Below are 18199 nucleotides of genomic sequence, written 5' to 3'. Positions count from 1 at the left end.
GAGGACATTATTAGAACAAAAAGCTGACTAGTCCCCAGGTCCTGATGGACTTCATCTTAGGGTCTTAAAAGTAAGTGCCTGCTGAGTAGTGGATGCATTGGTTTTAATTTTCCAAAGTTCCCTAGATTCTGAAAAGGTCTCATTCAGATTGGAAAATAGCGAATATAGCTCCGCTATTCAAGAAAGGAGGAAGATGGAAAGCAGGAAAGCCAGTTAGTTTAACCTTGTCATAGGGAAAATGCTGGAATCTATTATTAAGGATGTTATAGCAGGTCATTTAGAAAATCTCAGTGCAATCATTATTTTGTGAAAGGGAAATCGTGTTTGACTAATTTATTAGAGTTCTTTGAGGAAGTAACCAGCAACGTGGATAAAGGGTAACCTGTGGATGTGGTGTACTTGGATTTCCAGAAGGCATTTGACAAGGTGCCACATCAAAGGTTACTCAACAAAATAAGAGTCCATGGTGTAGGGGGTAACATATTAGCATGGATAGAGGATTGGTTAGCTAACAGGAAACAAGAGAGTAGGCATAGATGGGTGGTTTTCGGATTGGCAAGCTGTAACTAGTGGAGTGCCACAGGGATCGGTGCTGGGGCCTCAACTATTTACAATCTACATCAATGACTTGGATGCAGGGACAGAATGTATGGTGGCTGAATTTGCTGATGACACAAAGATAGGTAGGAGAGCAAGTTGTGAAGGGGCCATAAGGAGTCTGCAAAGGGATATAGATAGGTTAAGTGAGTGGGCAAAGATTTGGCAAATGGAGTATAACGTGGGAAAGTGTGAACTTGTCCACTTTGACCGGAAGAATAGAAAACAACATATTATTTAAATGGAAAGAGATTGCAGAACTCTGAAATGCAAAGGGGTCTGGGTGTCCCAGTACACGTTGTGGGTTGGGGCACCCACCGATCCCCTGGCTGTGGGTCAGGGGTGCCCACCGATCCCCTGCACTGTGGGCCGGGTGCGCCCACTGATCCCCTGGGCTGTGGGTCGGGGGTGCCCACTGATCTCCTGGGCTGTGGGTCGGGGGCGCCCACCGATCCCCTGGGCTGTGGGTCGGGGGCGCCCACTGATCCCCTGGGCTGTGGGTCGGGGGTGCCCACTGATCACCTGGGCTGTGGGTCAGGAGACCGTTGGTCGTCAGGACTGATAGCCTTTATTTTGAGTGTCCCTTTTTTGAAATGGGTTAATATGAGGCTGCACATGCTGGGAATTTGATTATATAATCTAAATATACCAAACAGAAGCAAAAAAGCAGTGTAGTGTCTCGATTATTCAACAGTTTCCATGATCCATTAGATAGAGATCTGTACCACACAGTCCTATTGTAATGGAAGGATGTGGAAAAATGAAATATTGCAGCAAAAGGAGTATCTGAATTGCTCTTCGGCACACAGCATGGAAGTTATTTTACCTTGAATTTACAGTATTTTCTAATATGTTTTGTCCCTGTTGTGTGACAAGATTAAACGTTGGTAATTGCAATAGTAGTAACACATCAGCAAGGAAGATGATCAAAAGGTTTTACAATGCTCATATCATTAGTGAATTCATCATTGCTTGCTTAATTTATTTTCATTATTTAAATGTTTTAAAAGAAAATGATTTAGTTGATTACAAGATTATCTGCCTGTACTGAATTTGATAATTTGTTCCGACTGCAGTTTAATGTCTCTGTTATAATTACTTTTATTGCCAGGCTTCATGATCGAAAGGTCTGTATCATTGGTCTGAGCACGCTAATGGAAATGCAAAACAGACCAGAAGCTGTGGATGCCGTGGCCGCGCAGATTCTACCTTCCTTGCTGCTCCTCTTCCTTGGCCTAAAGCGAGCGTATGCGAGCAGAGCTCCCAATGACCAGATCGAGAATGGCGAAGAGGAAACAGAGGACACTGAAGAAAATGGTTCATTGTTTTTTGTTGTACATTTACTTTTCCAATGAATATGAACTCTTCTTTTGTGTGTGTATATAGTTTGTTAAATTTCCTAGTGATTTTCTTTCATCCTTTCCTCAAGGAATTAACTGTTTGGGTTTGGTTCCACATTAGCTGGTTGCCATCTGGTACCTTCTCCAGTTGGCCTTTATTGTGAGAATCAGCAGACTATTTGACCATTGCTGCAGGGGCTTCAGGAATGCAACCAAACTGAATAATATAACTATCCAACATTCACGTGTACATTTTCTGTCGAGGGTTATCAGGAGTGTGGCTCTTGGCTGATTTCCTCCTCTTACTCATCCCCAGGACTTCTGAGGCCATTTGTGACGGTCCCATTCCCATTTAAAGTCATTTTCAACCCTTGTACTTACTGGTTTGAGAAACATTATATAACCAAACACTATAATTAAAACATTTGGCACAACCTTCGGGTAATTATTAACTGTAATGAGCCTGTCTTGCACTGTCTTGTCGCAGGGAAATTCAAGGAGAGCAAAAGTCTAGGGGGAGTACTTTTTGCTCCCAGTGTTCCCCCACTTTATTTTTATAGAGTACAGTGATAGACTGAGCAAAGTTATGTTTAATGTTTTAATAAAAGCATGCAGGTAAGTTATGGTAACAATTCCCCATGGCGGTGTGGGAAACCTGTTTAGTCAGATGGAATCAGATGGCTTCGGCAATATCCACAAGCTTCCAGGAAGGGTCACTGGATTAAAGCCTGGCTTCCCGACCCGAACCTGAACAAATCCGACTACATATATCGTATTCAGGTCGGGTCAGGCATTTCAAAAAATTAAAGAGCCCGGGCCCGGGTCGGGTTCGGGTTGGCTGTTGTTGGGTCGGGCCCAGGTTGGGTTTTAATTTTATACCCGAGCCAGGCTTTACCTCAGACCAACACCCCCTCCCCACACCATGGGCCCAGAAGCAGATACTGGCCACGCCGCTCGCCAGGCCGTGCCATTGAACATCCTTTCCTAGCAGCAGCTTCTTCCCCGTCTCCAGATGGAAAAGGTACTGGCAGTGTCTCACACCCGGTGGGGTTAGTAATGGGGAGCAGGACCATGGGCTGTGTCAGGGCTGCTCCCGGTCTCAATGTGTCTCAGTGTCTGGAGGTGGGTGGGGGGGGGTCAGTCACGAGGAGGGGGACCATGAGCTAAAGCCTGGCTCCCCGACCCTAACCAGACCAAAGCCAGCTACATGTGTCAGGTTCGGGTCGGGTCTGTATACTGCGTCCAGCATTCAGGTTCGGGTTGGCTGTTGTCAGGTGGGGCCCGGGTCGGGTTTTAATTTTATACCCGAGCCAAGCTTTACACTGGATAGCAACTGGGCCTGGGAACTCTGGCTGAGTTGTTGGGGGAAAATATTTAGAAATAACATTTGAGATGATATTCGCCAAATTTAATGGACCTGCATTTAATAAGTGGTGCAGAATATGATTCAATCTGTTCAGGAGTGTAGAAGGAACTGGGGAGATTTTATGTGAGTTGATAATCGATATTTTCATTAGATCATCTTAGTTTGGAGTCATTGCTGAAGATTGATGGGTAGCTCATGTGGATGTGGTTTTATAGGGTAAAGAATTGGGACCTGGAAACAATAGGCTGGTAAATTTCATTTAATAGGGCAGCACAGTGGCGCAGTGGTTAGCACCGCAGCCTCACAGCTCCAGCGACCCGGGTTCGATTCTAGGTACTGCCTGTGCGGAGTTTGCAAGTTCTCCCTGTGACTGCGTGGGTTTTCGCCAAGTGCTCCGGTTTCCTCCCACAGCCAAAGACTTGCAGGTTGATAGGTAAATTGGCCCTAGTATAGGTAGGTGGTAGGGGAATTGAGGGAAGGTGGGGATGTGGTCGGAATATGGGATTAATGTAGGAGTAGTATAAATGGGTGGTTGATGGTCGGCATAGACTCGATGGGCCTGTTTCAGTGCTGTATCAATAAATAAATAAATAAAGTGAATATATCAGAAAGTACTTGAGTAGGACTTATGGGTAGTCATAGACCGGTCACTGAAGATTCGTAGTCAATGTGAAGTGACTATGGGGAAACCAAGATTCTAGAAAGTAATGCTGGTCAAATAAAGTACAAATTTTTGTTATATAAGGGATTGGCACTGCACATTTGGAACATTGTGTTCAATTTTGCATCCCACATCTGGTGATGAATATTGAGGCTCAAAGACCGTATCTCGGATGATGCTTCAAGTTGGATCTCTTAATTAGAAGTTCAAGTTTAGAATATTAGAATTTTCTTTCATTTTGGAGAAGCCGAGGCTCACGGGAGATAGAATTGAGATTTTAACAATTTTAAAATGATTGAATGTGGTGAATTTGCATAACATTTTTGAAATGGATAATAGGATTAAAAAGAATCCCCAAAAAATAAAGTAAATATCAGATTAAATACCAGAAAATATTTATTTTTGATAAGGTTGCTAAACAGGTTACTAAAATATGTGGTAAATGTTGGTATGCTACAGTCCTTTAAGAAGGGTTGGCAGAAGTGTGATGAGCTGAATGGCTTCCATCTGTGCCAGAAGATTCTATAATTCTAAAACATGAAATTCTTGAGGCATGAGGATATTGTAACATACTGGCAAGGAAGTGGATTGTGAATTCGTTGAGTATGCCTGTAATGGGCAACCATGATCTCTTGAAGCTTTCTTAATTGTTTTATGGAGTTGAGCAATTTCCTGGAGATTTTCATGAAATTGGGCAGTGTTTTCTCTCATAACATTACCAGTGGTTGGAAATTGCACCGTCTAATGGATAGGATGAGCATTATGGATTTTATGGTCTTTTCTTACCTCCTTCTCAAAAGCTTGTATCAGTTAAATCAGTTCAGACCAGGAGTCAAGCCTGGAACTTTCAGGCGATTTTGGTTTAGTTACAAACCGTATCTTGCTATTTTTCTCCTTTTCCATTTTCTCCTGCAGGTTTTGATTCCTTAGCTGATGTATGGTTCTACAGATGCTAATTGACTTGCCAGTATCTTCCTCATGTTGGCCATCATTCATGTTTGATCCTTCATGAGTCTCATCAGAATGTTTAAATTTGAAGGGGGTTCAGGTGGGTTTTGAGGATCACAACCAAGTCCAACCCTGTCCTTGCATGATAGCCATATGTGCATATTTCCAGCACGGACACCTATAAAAGCAATCAGGAATAGAAATTCAAGGGTGCTGACTCTAACTGTACTGTCTCTCCAACTGACAGCTCAGCACAGACATGGGATTGAAATTGGAATGTCACTGATTTCTGTAGATCAGTTGTTTTCTGGTTAAACTGGCTGAGCTATCAATTAACAACAGAGCTCTTTTCTTTACCCTTAATCCTTAATCTGCCCATGTCATTATTCAAAGAAGAGGATAGGATTTTTTTCTAAAATGCAATTTTCAATTTCAGAAGAGATCCCAAGTGATGAAGATGACATTCGCGAGGCAGGGCAGCAGTACCTGGAGATGCTGGAGCAGCATCAGGTGCAGGAAGATGAGGATGATGATGATGATGATTGGGATGAAGATGGGTTAGAAGAAACTGCTCTTGAAGGGTTCTCTACACCTCTGGATGAAGACAACAGTGTTGATGAATATCAGATTTTTACATCAGCACTCCTAAGTATGTGTTTTCAGACAATTCACTCACCCAAATGCTAATATTGAAATTTAAACATTTAAATAAATGTAATTTAATGAGAGAGTGATGATTTCTGAAAAATTAGTGATGATTTTCTTGGCTCATGATTCCAATCAATGCAACACAACACCGTGGCTTATGCTGCAAGTAAAAAATGAACACTGCATGAATTGTCTTCTGGTGCAAAGACTGACCTGTTTCCAGCACTGAAGTGGCCTAAAATGTGTTCTGAAGAAATCACTTGTTGGGTATCAGTACATTATCTATCACCTGTTAGCAATAGTATTTATGTATTCTCATTGTTTAACTGCAAACACATATGGATCGAGAGAGAAGGGAATTATTCTGAGCATGGCAATCATATCTGTCAACTACATTTTGGATCAGGGCATCCTGTCACTGAGCTGTACCATTGAGAAAATAGGAGGCAAAAGTATCAAGTTGCAGCTTGAGCCAATTTCCTAATTTTCCGTAAAATTACGCTTCTGCCACAACCACTAACTTGAATTGCATTCCTTCGAAATTTGAGAGAGGTGGAAGGAGAAAGAAAAAGAGCAACGTAAATTGCAATAGATCCAATCATTGTGATTTCTCTTTTTGAAACATGGAGGGTATCTCTTTTATTGATACAATTAGCATCACATCGTTATGATGATGCATTGCAGACTGAGAGATATACAGTTCTTGACGTGAGAGATTTCTGTACTCTACAATCTGGGGTTGTTTTCGTTACAGGGGTACAGAGTAGGGATGCTGCCTGGTACCAAACTCTCACCGCCCCTTTGAGCGAGGACCAAAAGAAGCAGTTGCAGGAAATCTTTACACTGACAGAACAGCGGAAAAATGCAGCAGGTTAGTGTCGAGCACTGAACTATGTATCTTTTTTAAATGAAACTGGAAATGATGAGACTACTTAGATTTTGAGCATACTCCATTCTCCCTTTCACCACCTACTGAAAGCCTTGAAACATACACTTTTACTGAACAAATAAGTTTCTGTAGTACTGCTGATCACCTGCTGATGTCACCAGTGGACTTGTTGACCCATTGAGAATGATAGTCAAATTTCAGTATTAAAACAGAAAGTTTGATGAGCTTGCCTCTCAGTCTTGGAAGACCTCCTGGAATTAGAAAGAATTAGTAGAAATCCTAGCAAAATTGTTTGTACTTTCTTCATAAATGCCTTTCCGATTTTGCATTCGGGAAATCTTACATAGAATTGACTGCACAGAAACAGCCATTCGGCCTAACTGGTCTATGCTGGTATTTATGTTCCACACGTCTCCCCTCAACCCTACTGCATCTCGCCCTGTCAACATATTCTTCTATTCCTTTCTCGTGTTTATCTAGCTTCCCCTCAATTACTCCTTTTGGTAGTAAGTTCCACAGCAAATCTTATCCCATTGTCTGCCTAATTTGAAGCTGCGTGACTTCAGTACAATTCTGTTGTCTGAATAATTGCAATATTACTGAAAACAATTACTGTAGATGTGTGAAATGCAAGATGTGTGTTTGAAAAACTGATCAAGTTCTTCAGTGCCTTAAGGGTACTACAAATCACAGCTGGTATCCAGGTGGAATTAATAGTATACCTAAACTTTATTTAGCTGAATTTCTGTAAGGCTGAACTAGTTTACTTGTAAATGCTTTGTATAGAAACATAGAAAATAGGAGCAGGAGTAGGCCATTCGGCCCTTCGAGCCTGCTCCGCCATTCAAAAAAGATCATGGCTGATTGTCTAATTCCCTGTTCCCACTTTCTCCCCATATCCCTTGATCCCTTTGGCATTAAGAAATATATCTATTTCCTTCTTGAATATATTTGATGATTTGGCCTCCACTGCCTTCTGCGGTAGAGAATGCCACAGGTTCACCAACCTCTGAGTGAGGAAATTTCTCCTCATGTCGGTTCTAAATGGCATACCCCATATCCTGAGACTGTGACCCCTGGTTCTGCACTCCCCAGCCATCGGGAACATGCTCCCTGCATCTAGCCTGTCTAGTCCTATTAGAATTTTATAGGTTTCTAGGAGATCCCCTAAACTCTAGTGAATATAGGCCTAGTCGACCCAATCTCTCCTCATATGTCAATCCTGCCATCCCAGGAATCAGCCTAGTAAATCTTCTTTGAACTCCCTCCATGGCAAGTATATCTTTCTTGAGGTAAGCAGACCAAAACTGCACACAATGCTCCTGATGTGGTTTCACCAAGGCCCTGTATAACTGCAGTAAGACATCCTTGCTACTGTACTCAAATCCTCTTGCAATGAAGGCCAACATACTGTTCGCCTTCCTAATTGCTTGCTGCACCTGAATGCTTGCTTTCAGCGACTGGTTTACAAGGACACCCAGGTCTCGTTGCACCTCCCCCTTTCCCAATCTATCACCATTCAGATAATCTGCCTGTCTGTTTTTACAACCAAAGTGGATAACCTCACACTTATCCACGTTGTACTGCATCTGCCATGCATTTGTCCACTCACCCAACTGCTCCAAATCACATTGGAGCCTCTTTGCATCCTTCTCACAGCTGTGATATCAGACTGATAGGAATAGTATAACACCCTGAAATTCTTACACTTTCCATTGGAATTCAGATATTTTTGTGTCTTCAGACCACATGTCTATGTAAAACGTCACCACATTGAGCATTCAGGTCTGATTGCCTATTGTATCCTCACTGTTAAGGAGACAAGGAAGTTTTGATGTGAAAGATTTGTCCCATGTAATGGCAAGGAAAACAAACACCTTATGGGTATGTTCTACAGGAAGTGTGTGATCCTAGTGGGGAAACGGTCATGAATCTCTTGCCACAACTCTTACTTTGCTTTCTATGTGACCTCTGGGTTAATGACTCGTTTGCAAGCCCTTTTAATTTCTTGCACGTTGAATCCCATTTCTTGTGGCAAAATGGTTGGCACCCAACCGAGTCTAGGCATCAACCGGGCCACTGCAAGTCACACTCTGTTTTAATTGCCTAGGATCTTTACTGGCTTTTTGGGGGGCCATTCCATGTTTCTGCCTTTTTCTCTCTGAAAAACCCAAACCGAGAGCATTGGGAATCATGGAAAATCATTCATTTCAAATTAAGATGAAACTAGTTTAAAGATGTAATGCACTTTTAGTTTTCAAGAATGAGAATTTGAGAAAGAGTCCAAACTATTAAATCAATTAGAATGTCTTTAAATCAGTGGTGAGAGCCTGAAAAGCCCTGTTAAAAATGGCAAATTTTCTTTGCAATGTGGCATCAGACTCCACAATGCTTTTAATTACCCAATTTTTAGAAAGATATCCAGTCCTGGTATTTTTGATTTCGTATTGTTTGTATCAAACTGCTTGAATACCAGGGGACAATTGCTATATTGGCATTCAATGTAGGAGAACCACTTAGAGACTGAGCTGAGTCAAATTGATTTGCCGTCACTGAAGCAGTGGAAATGGTGATGGAAAAGATCACAGATATGTTTCAAAATACCATTAAAAGTAGAATGAATCAAACTGAAATGTGGTGCATAAGTGACTCCATTATCCATGTCCAGTGTCCCCTTAAATCTAAGAATAATACTTAAGCTGATGTAGCATTGAGATTTTCCCAGATTGAATTTTTGGAAGACAAACAACATTCCAAATTTCCTGTGACTTGTACTATCTCCAGGCCTTCCCCGTTTCACATTTGAGTTCTGTTTAATTTTTAATTTTCTTTTGTATTTTTAGAATCCAAGAAAATTGAAGGACAGGGTGGCTATAAGTTTGACTTGACTTCACCAGTTCCTACAACATTCAATTTTGGAGCAACTCCAGGGGGCAACTGACCTGCAGATGGTGTTTTATTAAACTTCAGGGCATCATGAAAAAATCTTCCACCATCAGCATTACTGAAGCTGTCAGTAGACCTTTGGGACTGGTGTTGAACCCTTCCAATGCTGGATTGTAACTTGATTTTCATTTGAGGGTTTTGTTGGTATTCTTTTTCCTCAAGTGAACTGAGTGAAAATCATCTGCCCTATCCCACCCTCCCTCGTCCACAGGCACTACGGGGAAAGGTTTGGTTAACCACCACCTCTCAGGTTCCCAATATACAGGCATTTGACGGGTTAATACAGATACATAGTGCCTTCTGTCGCACGTGGATTGCCTCAGATTTTAGTTTGGAAAGAAGTGGCATGCTAGTAAAGTACTTTAATCATTTTTTTTAATATTTACCAGAGATTTTAAAAAATCTGTTTATTGCAGCTCTGCTATTTTTAAATTTCGGTGTGGTAACTGTTTTAACATTTGAAATATTATCCTTGGTAAAACCTGTTGGTTTCTGTGATTTGTGATAGTGATAGTCTAGGAATAATTAAATTGCAACTCTGTATAAGATTATGTGGAAAATCACAAGTTGCGATTCCTTTTTTCTGAAGGGAGACAAATTTTAATAACCATGCACAGTTGAAAAATACCAATATTCTGGCAGTATGTTTAGCTATTGAATGGCAGTTGGGAGAGTTTTAGACTTTGAGACGGAAATTATATTCTTGTTTATGAAGGTATCACATGCCCATCTGGGTAAAACAAGAATTGTCATGGCCGGTTACTGTACTTTTACATTAGTTCTTTGAGAGAGCTTGTGAGTTTCATCCTCAGCTATTGGGTGCCTCAATAAAACCTCTGGTTGAGCATGTTTTTGTCTGAATGCATTCTGTTTTGTTGAGGCCAACAGGATTGCAAACTTGACCATTTTTGGTTAAATTGAGAAAACTAGATGAGGCGTCAAGGCCCACAATGCTGAACAGCATGAAGTTTTAACAGAGCAAGGGGAAAGATGAAAACAGAGCTCTGGAGGTGCACAACGTAAGCAAGGAAATCACCACTGAAACAGTTGTGCAGGAATAGTTTAGGCCAGAACTTTCAAGGTGATAAAATAATTTGAGAGTAAACATTAGCTTCTGTAATTTTAGAATGTAATCAGTAACAGTTAACTGGGAAACTCCAGAAAATTCAAGTTCTGAAGGACAACAGAACAGAACTACTACATGATGGTGCTGATCAAGATAATACTGAGAAAAAGAAATCGGATTGCACTTGCTTCCTTTCTTTATAAGATGGGATAAAATTCTGCTAGTCCTCGAAGAAGTTACCTCAGCAGAGTATTTATTACATCAGAGCTGAAACCAGACATACTGAGGACTAATCAGCTTCTGACAAACTTTCGGATTTAGTTTTGATAAATCTTACAAATTTGGTGCAGTGATTGAAGATTGCTCTATTTTGTCTAATGAAATCATTATCTGCCTTGGGTTAAGCATCCAGGTGCCAAGTGTTGAAAACCGTAGTTCACGATCCACGATATGTTGTTATGCAATGCAGCATCCACTTCTTCAGATGGTCTTTCACAACTAATGTTGGGTATCGTTGTCCATATCTTAAATGCAGGCTACAAGTTTTGTCATAGGACATGTTTTCATTCTATCTTTACTTTTATGTGTTTTATAAAGGTACAGTTATATCTATTGCTTTTGTACAATACATTGGGACTTCCATTATTCGCAAAAGTTTTCAGGAACATTTAGGCTGGTTCGAGTGACCAGTGGGCATCCAGTATTGGACAGGGGATCAGTGGGAGATGGTCTGTGTTCAGGATGCTAGCAAGCATTGGGTGCAGAGACCAGTGGGCATCTGGTGTGGGGTAAACCAGTGGAAATTGGTGGTCAGGAGACTAGCAGACATCAGGTGCAGAGACCACTAGGTGTCGGGGCTGGATCAGGGACACAGTGAGAATAGGTCTGTGGTCAGGATACTAGCAGGCATCAGGTACAGAGACTAGTTGGTTTTGCTTTTGGGTTAGAAAACAAGCAAGAATTGGGATTTGATGAGGAAAGCACTTTTAAACAGTTGATTGGCCTGGATTGATAGCATGATCTAAAATAAAAATAAAATAAAAAATAGGATACCTAAATATTGTAGAGAGTGGCATCAGTTATCCACCAGGTGCTTTCTCCTCTTCATTATGGTGAATTGAGCATGCTGAACATATAAATGCCAGAACTTTGAAGCTTTTTGACTACAGATACCAATTTTGTTGTGTAACATTTAATGCCACCTTATGAAACCTTCATTGACTAACATATTTCTCTAAACATTCGAAGTTCTTGGTTCCCACAGACATTGTTTTATGCGCGAGGTGTTTATTTGGTGGTGAATATTTTGCCAAATGTGCTGATCTGGAACTCAGAATTCTTGATTTGTGCTACTTACCTGTGTGTGTGTTTAAATCTGTAGCCAAGTGGTGGAACTGCAAACTCCGAACCATTGAAGAGCCCAACTATGGACATCCAAGCACAATTGACCTTTTTATTCAGTTGTGTGAATCTTCCCATTTTTACCTTTAATTGGAACCACTTTGTGGCATGGAGGGGGACATAATTTCAGTCCTTCTGTTGCATATAATGTGACTAAATCTTATCGAGGCTTATACGATGCTGTTTAGAAGTCCATAACCTCACCCAACCCACCCTCTCAGTGAAAGAGAAAAACTTGACATTGGCAAGGATTTTGAAAAAGGGGAATGAAAATGTGCACGTGAACAGTACATTCTGGGCATTTATGTTGGTTTACTGTCCTACTTCACAGAATGCAATATAGAAGGAAGTTTAAGCATCCTTTTTGTTTACCGGGCTACAAGTAGAATCAGTCTGGGTAGAAATAAGAAATAGCAAGGGAAAGAAGTCCCTGGTGGGAGTAATCTATAGGTCCCCAAACAGTAGTTCTGCAGTGGGGCACAGTATAAACCAGGAAATACTGGGGACTTCTAAGAAAGATATGACAATAATCATGGGTAATTTTAATATGCATATAGACTGGATTAATCAAATTGGCAAGGGTAGCCTCGAGGGAGAGTTCATTGAATGTATTAGAGATTGTTTTTTGGAGCAATATGTTGTGGAACCAACCAGGGAGCTGGCTATTCTAGATTTGATATTGTGTAATGAGGTGGGATTAATTAATCTCATAGTTAAGGATCCTCTAGGGAAGAGTGATCATAGCATGCTAGAATTTCAAATTCAGTTTGAAGGCAAGAAATTAGAGTCCCACACTAGCATTCTGGAGTTAAAGATAATTACATAGGCATGAGGACAGATTTGGCCCTAGTGGACTGGGCAGGAAGACTGAAAGGTAGGACAGTTGATGAGCAGTGGCAGATGTTTAAGGAGATATTCAATTCCTCCCAACTAAAATATATTCCAGAGAGGAAGAAAGATTGTAAGAGGGGGGAAAAACATCCATGGCTAAGCAAGGAAGTTAAGGATAACATAAAGACAAAAACTAAGGCATACCATATTGCAAGGCCAGTGGCAGGCTGGAAGATTGGGAAACTTAAAGATCAACAAAGGGTTACTAAAAAAAAGTAATAAAAAGAACAAAGGTAAATTATGAAAGCAAACTAGCGCAAAATATAAAAATGAATAGCAAAAGCTTCTAGAAGTATATAAAAGGAAGAGAGTAGCGAAAGTGAATGTTGGTCCCTTGGAGGATGAGACTGAGGAGTGAATAGAGGGAAACACAGAAATGGCAGAGACACTAAATGAGTATTTTGCCTCAGTTTTCACGGTGGAGGACACTAGTACCATCCCAATAGTAACAGGTAATGCAGAGGTTATAGAAAGGGAGGAACTTAGAAAAATCATCATCACTTGGGAAAAAGTACTGAGCAAACTATTGAGATTGAAGGCAGACAAGTCCCCAGGGACATATGGCCTACATCCTAGGGTGTTAAAGGAAGTGGCAGCGGAGATAATGGATCCATTGGTTATAATATTCCAAAATTTCCTGGATGCGGGAAAAGTTCCAGTGGATTGGAAAAAAGCTAATATAACACCCTAATTCAAAAAGGGAGGGAGGCAGAAAGTAGGAAACTATAGACCAGTTAGTTTAACATCTGTCGTTGGGAAATTGTTAGAATCCATTATTAAGGAAGTAATAGCAGGACATTTAGAAAGTTTAAACGCAATCCATCAGAGTCAGCATGATTTAATGAAGGGTAAATCATGTTTGACTAATTTGCTAGAGTTCTTCAAAAATGTAACAAGCAAAGTGGATAATGGGGATCCTGTAGACGTAGTATATCTGGACTTCCAGAAGGCATTTGATAAGGTGCCGCACAAAAGGTTAATACACAAGGTAAGATCACATGGGGTTAGGGACAATTTATTACCTTGGATAGAAGATTGGCTAACCAACAGAAAACAAAGTTGGGGTAAATGGGTCTTTCTCTAGTTGGCAAAATGTAACTAGTGGGGTGCCACAGGGTTCGGTCCTCAGACCCCAACGATTTACAATCTATATTAATGACTTGGATGCAGGGATAGAAGGTACAATAGCCAAATTTGCGGATGACACTAAAATAGGTGGGATAGTAAGTTGCAATAAAGAAATGAAATTTACAAATGGATTTGGATTGGTTAGGTGAATGGGCCAAAATTTGGCAGATGGAGTTTAACGTGGATATGTGTGCAGTTATCCATTTTGGTCGGAAGAATAGAAAGGCAAATTATTATCTAAATGGAGAGAAACTTCAAAGTGTTTCAGTGCAGAGGGATCTGGGTGTCCTCTTGTATGAATTGCAGAAAACTAGTATGCAGATACAGCAGGTAATAAGGAAGGCAAATGGAATTTTGGCATTTATTGCTAAAGAAATAGAGTATAAAAGTAGGGAAGTGTTACTGCAACTGTACAAGGCATTAGCAAGACCACACCTGGAGTATTGTGTACAGTTTTGATCCCCTTACTTGAGGAGGGATGTAATTGCTTTGGAGGCAGTTCAGAGGAGGTTCACTCGATTGATTCCAGAGGTGAGGGGTTTGTCTTATGAAGAGAGATTGAGCAGTTTAGGCCTCTACTCTCTAGAGTTTAAAAGAATGAGAGGAGATCTAATTGAGGTATATAAGATAATTAAGGGGATTGACAAAGTAGATGTAGAGAGGATGTTTCCTCTTGTGGGGCAATCTAGAACGAGAGGTCATAGTTTAGGATAAGGGGTAGCAGATTTAAAACAGAGATGAGGAGAAATTACTTTTCTCAAAGGATCGTGAGTCTGTGGAATTCACTACCCCAGAGTGCGGTGGATGCCGTGACAATGAATAAATTTAAGGAGGAGATAGATTTTTAATTAGTGACGGGTTGAAGGGTTATGGAGAACGGGCAGGAAAGTGGAGTTGAGGCCGAGATGAGATCAGCCATGATCGTATTGAATGGCGGATCAGGCTTGAGGGGCTGAATTGCCTACTCTTGCTCCTAGTTCTTATGTTCTAAGTGAGTCCTGAAGGAACTAACTCGCTGGGGTATGATTGTACAGTGGCAAGGCACACATGTGTTTCTTGCCAAGCAGCCATTCTTCAGGACTGAGAGGCATCACAATCTCACATCTACACATGTGGACTAGATAGTGATCAGGGGTGGAAACCTCAGCCATTTTTCACCAACTTTTCTTCTTCCACTTTCCGAGCTCAGGGTGCTCAGGCCAATTGCCACCCCACCTGAAATCATCTAACTGCATACACTGGAAATGGAGCCTGGGATCTTCTGGCCTGAATAGCTCACTTACATGTTAACTTTGCCATCTGAATCATTGGAGAGCAAGGATCTTAATATGTGTCAGATTCAGTAGCCAATGTTTTACTTCATTGCTTCTGTCTACATGGCTTAGGGACTGTTTGTCAGGAAGTAATTAATCCTCGAGGATTTCTCTGGAGTCACTGGTATTGAATGAACCCTGCCAGCATTGCATTGTAGCCAAATATAATTTGAGAAATTTTCAGCCTATTTTTCCTTTTCAAAATGACTGAGTAATATTAGTCTTGTGAGGACTGATGCAGTAACTGAGGCTGCCAACCAGCACCAGTCTGGGTTTATTAGTTTAAAGGTATAGAAGAAAGATTGTTTTGAAAAATCTGTATATCTGTCATTTGTGACATTGACGATGTTTTTAGTACTATGATATCCATCGTGTTTTGACATTGATGATATTCTTAGTACTGTGACATCCATAACATTTGGGCATCGATGATGATCTTAGTGTCATAACATCCATTGTGTTTTGGATATTGACAATGCTCATAGTGCTGTGACCTTCTCTGTGTTTTGGTGAAAAACTGGGCTATTATCTGCTCTCTATCACAATTTCTTCATCAGTTGTGGAACAAACCCTTCTCTTCAGCTTGTGGTTCCAAATCTTTCACACCTCAATCCTCTTCCCGCTGCTGGTTAAGTTGTGCAGCAGATGGTGACTTTCAACTACACATGGGCATACTAAAAAGATACACATTGATAAGTGTAAGTTTACCTGGCTTACCTGTGTGCTACATTGCATTCTATCTGTGCTTTACTGCAGGAGCTGTGGAGAGGAATTATGAGTCAGGCTAGCATCATCTGGTTGTTGTCCCTCGGTGGGCAGTTGTTGAGCCTTTGTACTCAAATAGATGCGAGATAGTGGAGATTTCCTAATTGCGTTAAGGTTGCCTGAGGGAATCGCCTGATATTGATGAGCTGTGTAGAATTAGACTTAGTGATGGACAATCGGAAACACTAGCTCAGTCACCCACTGAATTGAGGTCTGGCCTGCAAAGAATTGACTGCACTAAAATTGCCGGTTCCCTGGAAGACAAAAGTTCAAGTCAACTTCTGTGCTATAGGGAGTCCAGTGCTCACTCTGATGGTCAGCCTGGATGAGGTGGCAAAAGACAGTCAGTGCCTCCCAGGACAAGAACACAAGAAATGGGAGCAGGAGTAGGCCATTTGGCCCCTCGAGCCTGCTCTGCCATTCGATAAGATGATGACTGATCTGATTGTGGTCTCAATTCCACTTTCCTGTTTTCCCCTCTATAACACTTAACGCCCTTGTTGATTAAAAATCTAACTCAGCTTTGAATATATTCAATATCCCAGCCTCCATTGCTCTCTGGGGAAGAGAATTCTCCTTTACTATGAGGTTATTAATTAATCCTGTCTCATTGCACATTACCAGGACTAAAATAGCCACTCCCTGGTTGGCACTAGAACCTAGAAATTGTCCTGAATACACTCTATGAACTCATCTTCCAGGCTACCTTTGCCAATCTGATACATCCATTCTATATGAAGATTAAAATCATGCATGATTATTGCAGTACCTTTCTTACAAGGCCCCATTATTTCTTCCTGTATACTCTGTCCTACAGTGTAGCTACTGTTAGGGGGCCTATAAGCTACTCCCACAAGTGCCTTCTTACCTTTCCTATTCCTTATTTCTACCCAAACTGATTCTACATCTTGATCTTCTGAACTAAGGTCATCTTTCACTACTATACTAATGTCATCCTTAATTAACAGAGCTACTCTACTACCTTTTCCTAGCTTCCTGTCCTTCCAAAATGTCAAATACACTTGAATTTTTAGGTCCCAGCGGTGGTCACCTTGCAACCACATCTCTGAAATGGCTATCAGGTCATACATATTTATTTCTGTTTGTGCTGTCAGGTTCATCTGTTTTGTTACAAATGTTGCGTGCATTCAGATACAAATCCTTTAATTCTGTCTTTTTACCATTCTTGCAAACTCTGGCCATATCTGTTGGTATACTTTTCAATTTATACGCTCTGTCCCTTCCTGTCACACTCCGATAATCAATTCCCTTATTGTTACTTTGCTCTCTTGCCTTCTCCTCTCTCTTTAAATTATCACATCTTCCCACATTTGATCCTTCACCCCCAGTATTTAGTTTAAAACCCTCTGCTGCCCTAGTTATACGACTCATCAGAACACTGATCCCAACACGGTTGAGGCGAAGACCATCCAACGGTACAGCTCCCTCTTTCTCCAGTACTGGTGCCAATGCACCATGAATTGAAACCCATTTCTCCGACACCAATCTTTGAGCCACACATTCAACTCTCTAATCCTATTTACGCTACGCCAATTCGCTCGGGGCTCAGGTAGTAATCCAGAGATTATTACCTTTGTGGTTTTAATTTAGCCTCTAGCTGCTCATAATCTATAAGCAGAACCTCTTTCCTAGTCCTATCTATGTCCTTGGTACCCACATGAGCCATGACAACTGGATCCTCCCCCTCCCACTGCAAGTTCGTCTCCAGCCCTGAGCAGATGTCCCAAACCCTGGCACCAGGCAGGCAAAGCAGTCTTCTGGACTCACGCTGTCCTACTACCACTACATTTCTATTTACTTCCCCCATTTGAATGGCTCCCTGGACCACGGTGCCATGGTCAGTTTGCTCATTTACCCTGCAGCCCCCAATCTCATCGATACAGGCTGAAAGAACCTCGAACCTGTTGGACAATTGCAAGGGCTGAGGCTCCTCCGCTTTTACTTTATCGCTCCCCATAGCTGCCTCACTCAGAGTCACACTCTCCTGTCCCTGACCATGGACCAGATCCGAAGACCACAGCCTAAGGGGTGTGATTGCCTTCTGGAACAAAGTGTCCAGGCAACTTGATCCCTCCCTGATGCATCGCAGTATCCGTAGCTCGGCCTCCTGCTCATTAACTGTGAGCCGAAGTTCCTTGAGCCGCAGACACTTACTGCAGATGTGGTTGGCATGGATCACACTGGCATCCACCAGTCCTCAACATTGACTCCGGACCCCT

General features: G+C 41.5%; 1 protein-coding gene across 4 annotated transcripts in view; it reads left to right on the top strand.

Annotated features, from left to right (window-relative positions):
• ipo8 (importin 8) overlaps positions 1-9585 on the top strand; it is a 236565-nt gene extending 226980 nt beyond the window's left edge. For all 4 annotated transcript variants that reach the window (XM_068051011.1, XM_068051009.1, XM_068051008.1 and 1 more), the window contains 4 exons: positions 1709-1914; positions 5349-5561; positions 6315-6431; positions 9293-9585. In XM_068051011.1, the coding sequence (XP_067907112.1) occupies positions 1709-1914; positions 5349-5561; positions 6315-6431; positions 9293-9390 (634 nt within the window). In that variant the 3' untranslated portion in view covers positions 9391-9585. The remainder of the gene's footprint in view (positions 1-1708; positions 1915-5348; positions 5562-6314; positions 6432-9292) is intronic.
• The last annotated feature ends 8614 nt before the right edge of the window (positions 9586-18199 follow it).

The sequence above is a fragment of the Heterodontus francisci genome, chromosome 18 (genome assembly GCF_036365525.1).
Source record: "Heterodontus francisci isolate sHetFra1 chromosome 18, sHetFra1.hap1, whole genome shotgun sequence".
Lineage (NCBI taxonomy): Eukaryota > Metazoa > Chordata > Chondrichthyes > Heterodontiformes > Heterodontidae > Heterodontus > Heterodontus francisci.
The sequence above is the reverse complement of the archived record's forward strand: the minus strand, read 5'-3'. Positions and strand labels throughout refer to the sequence as shown.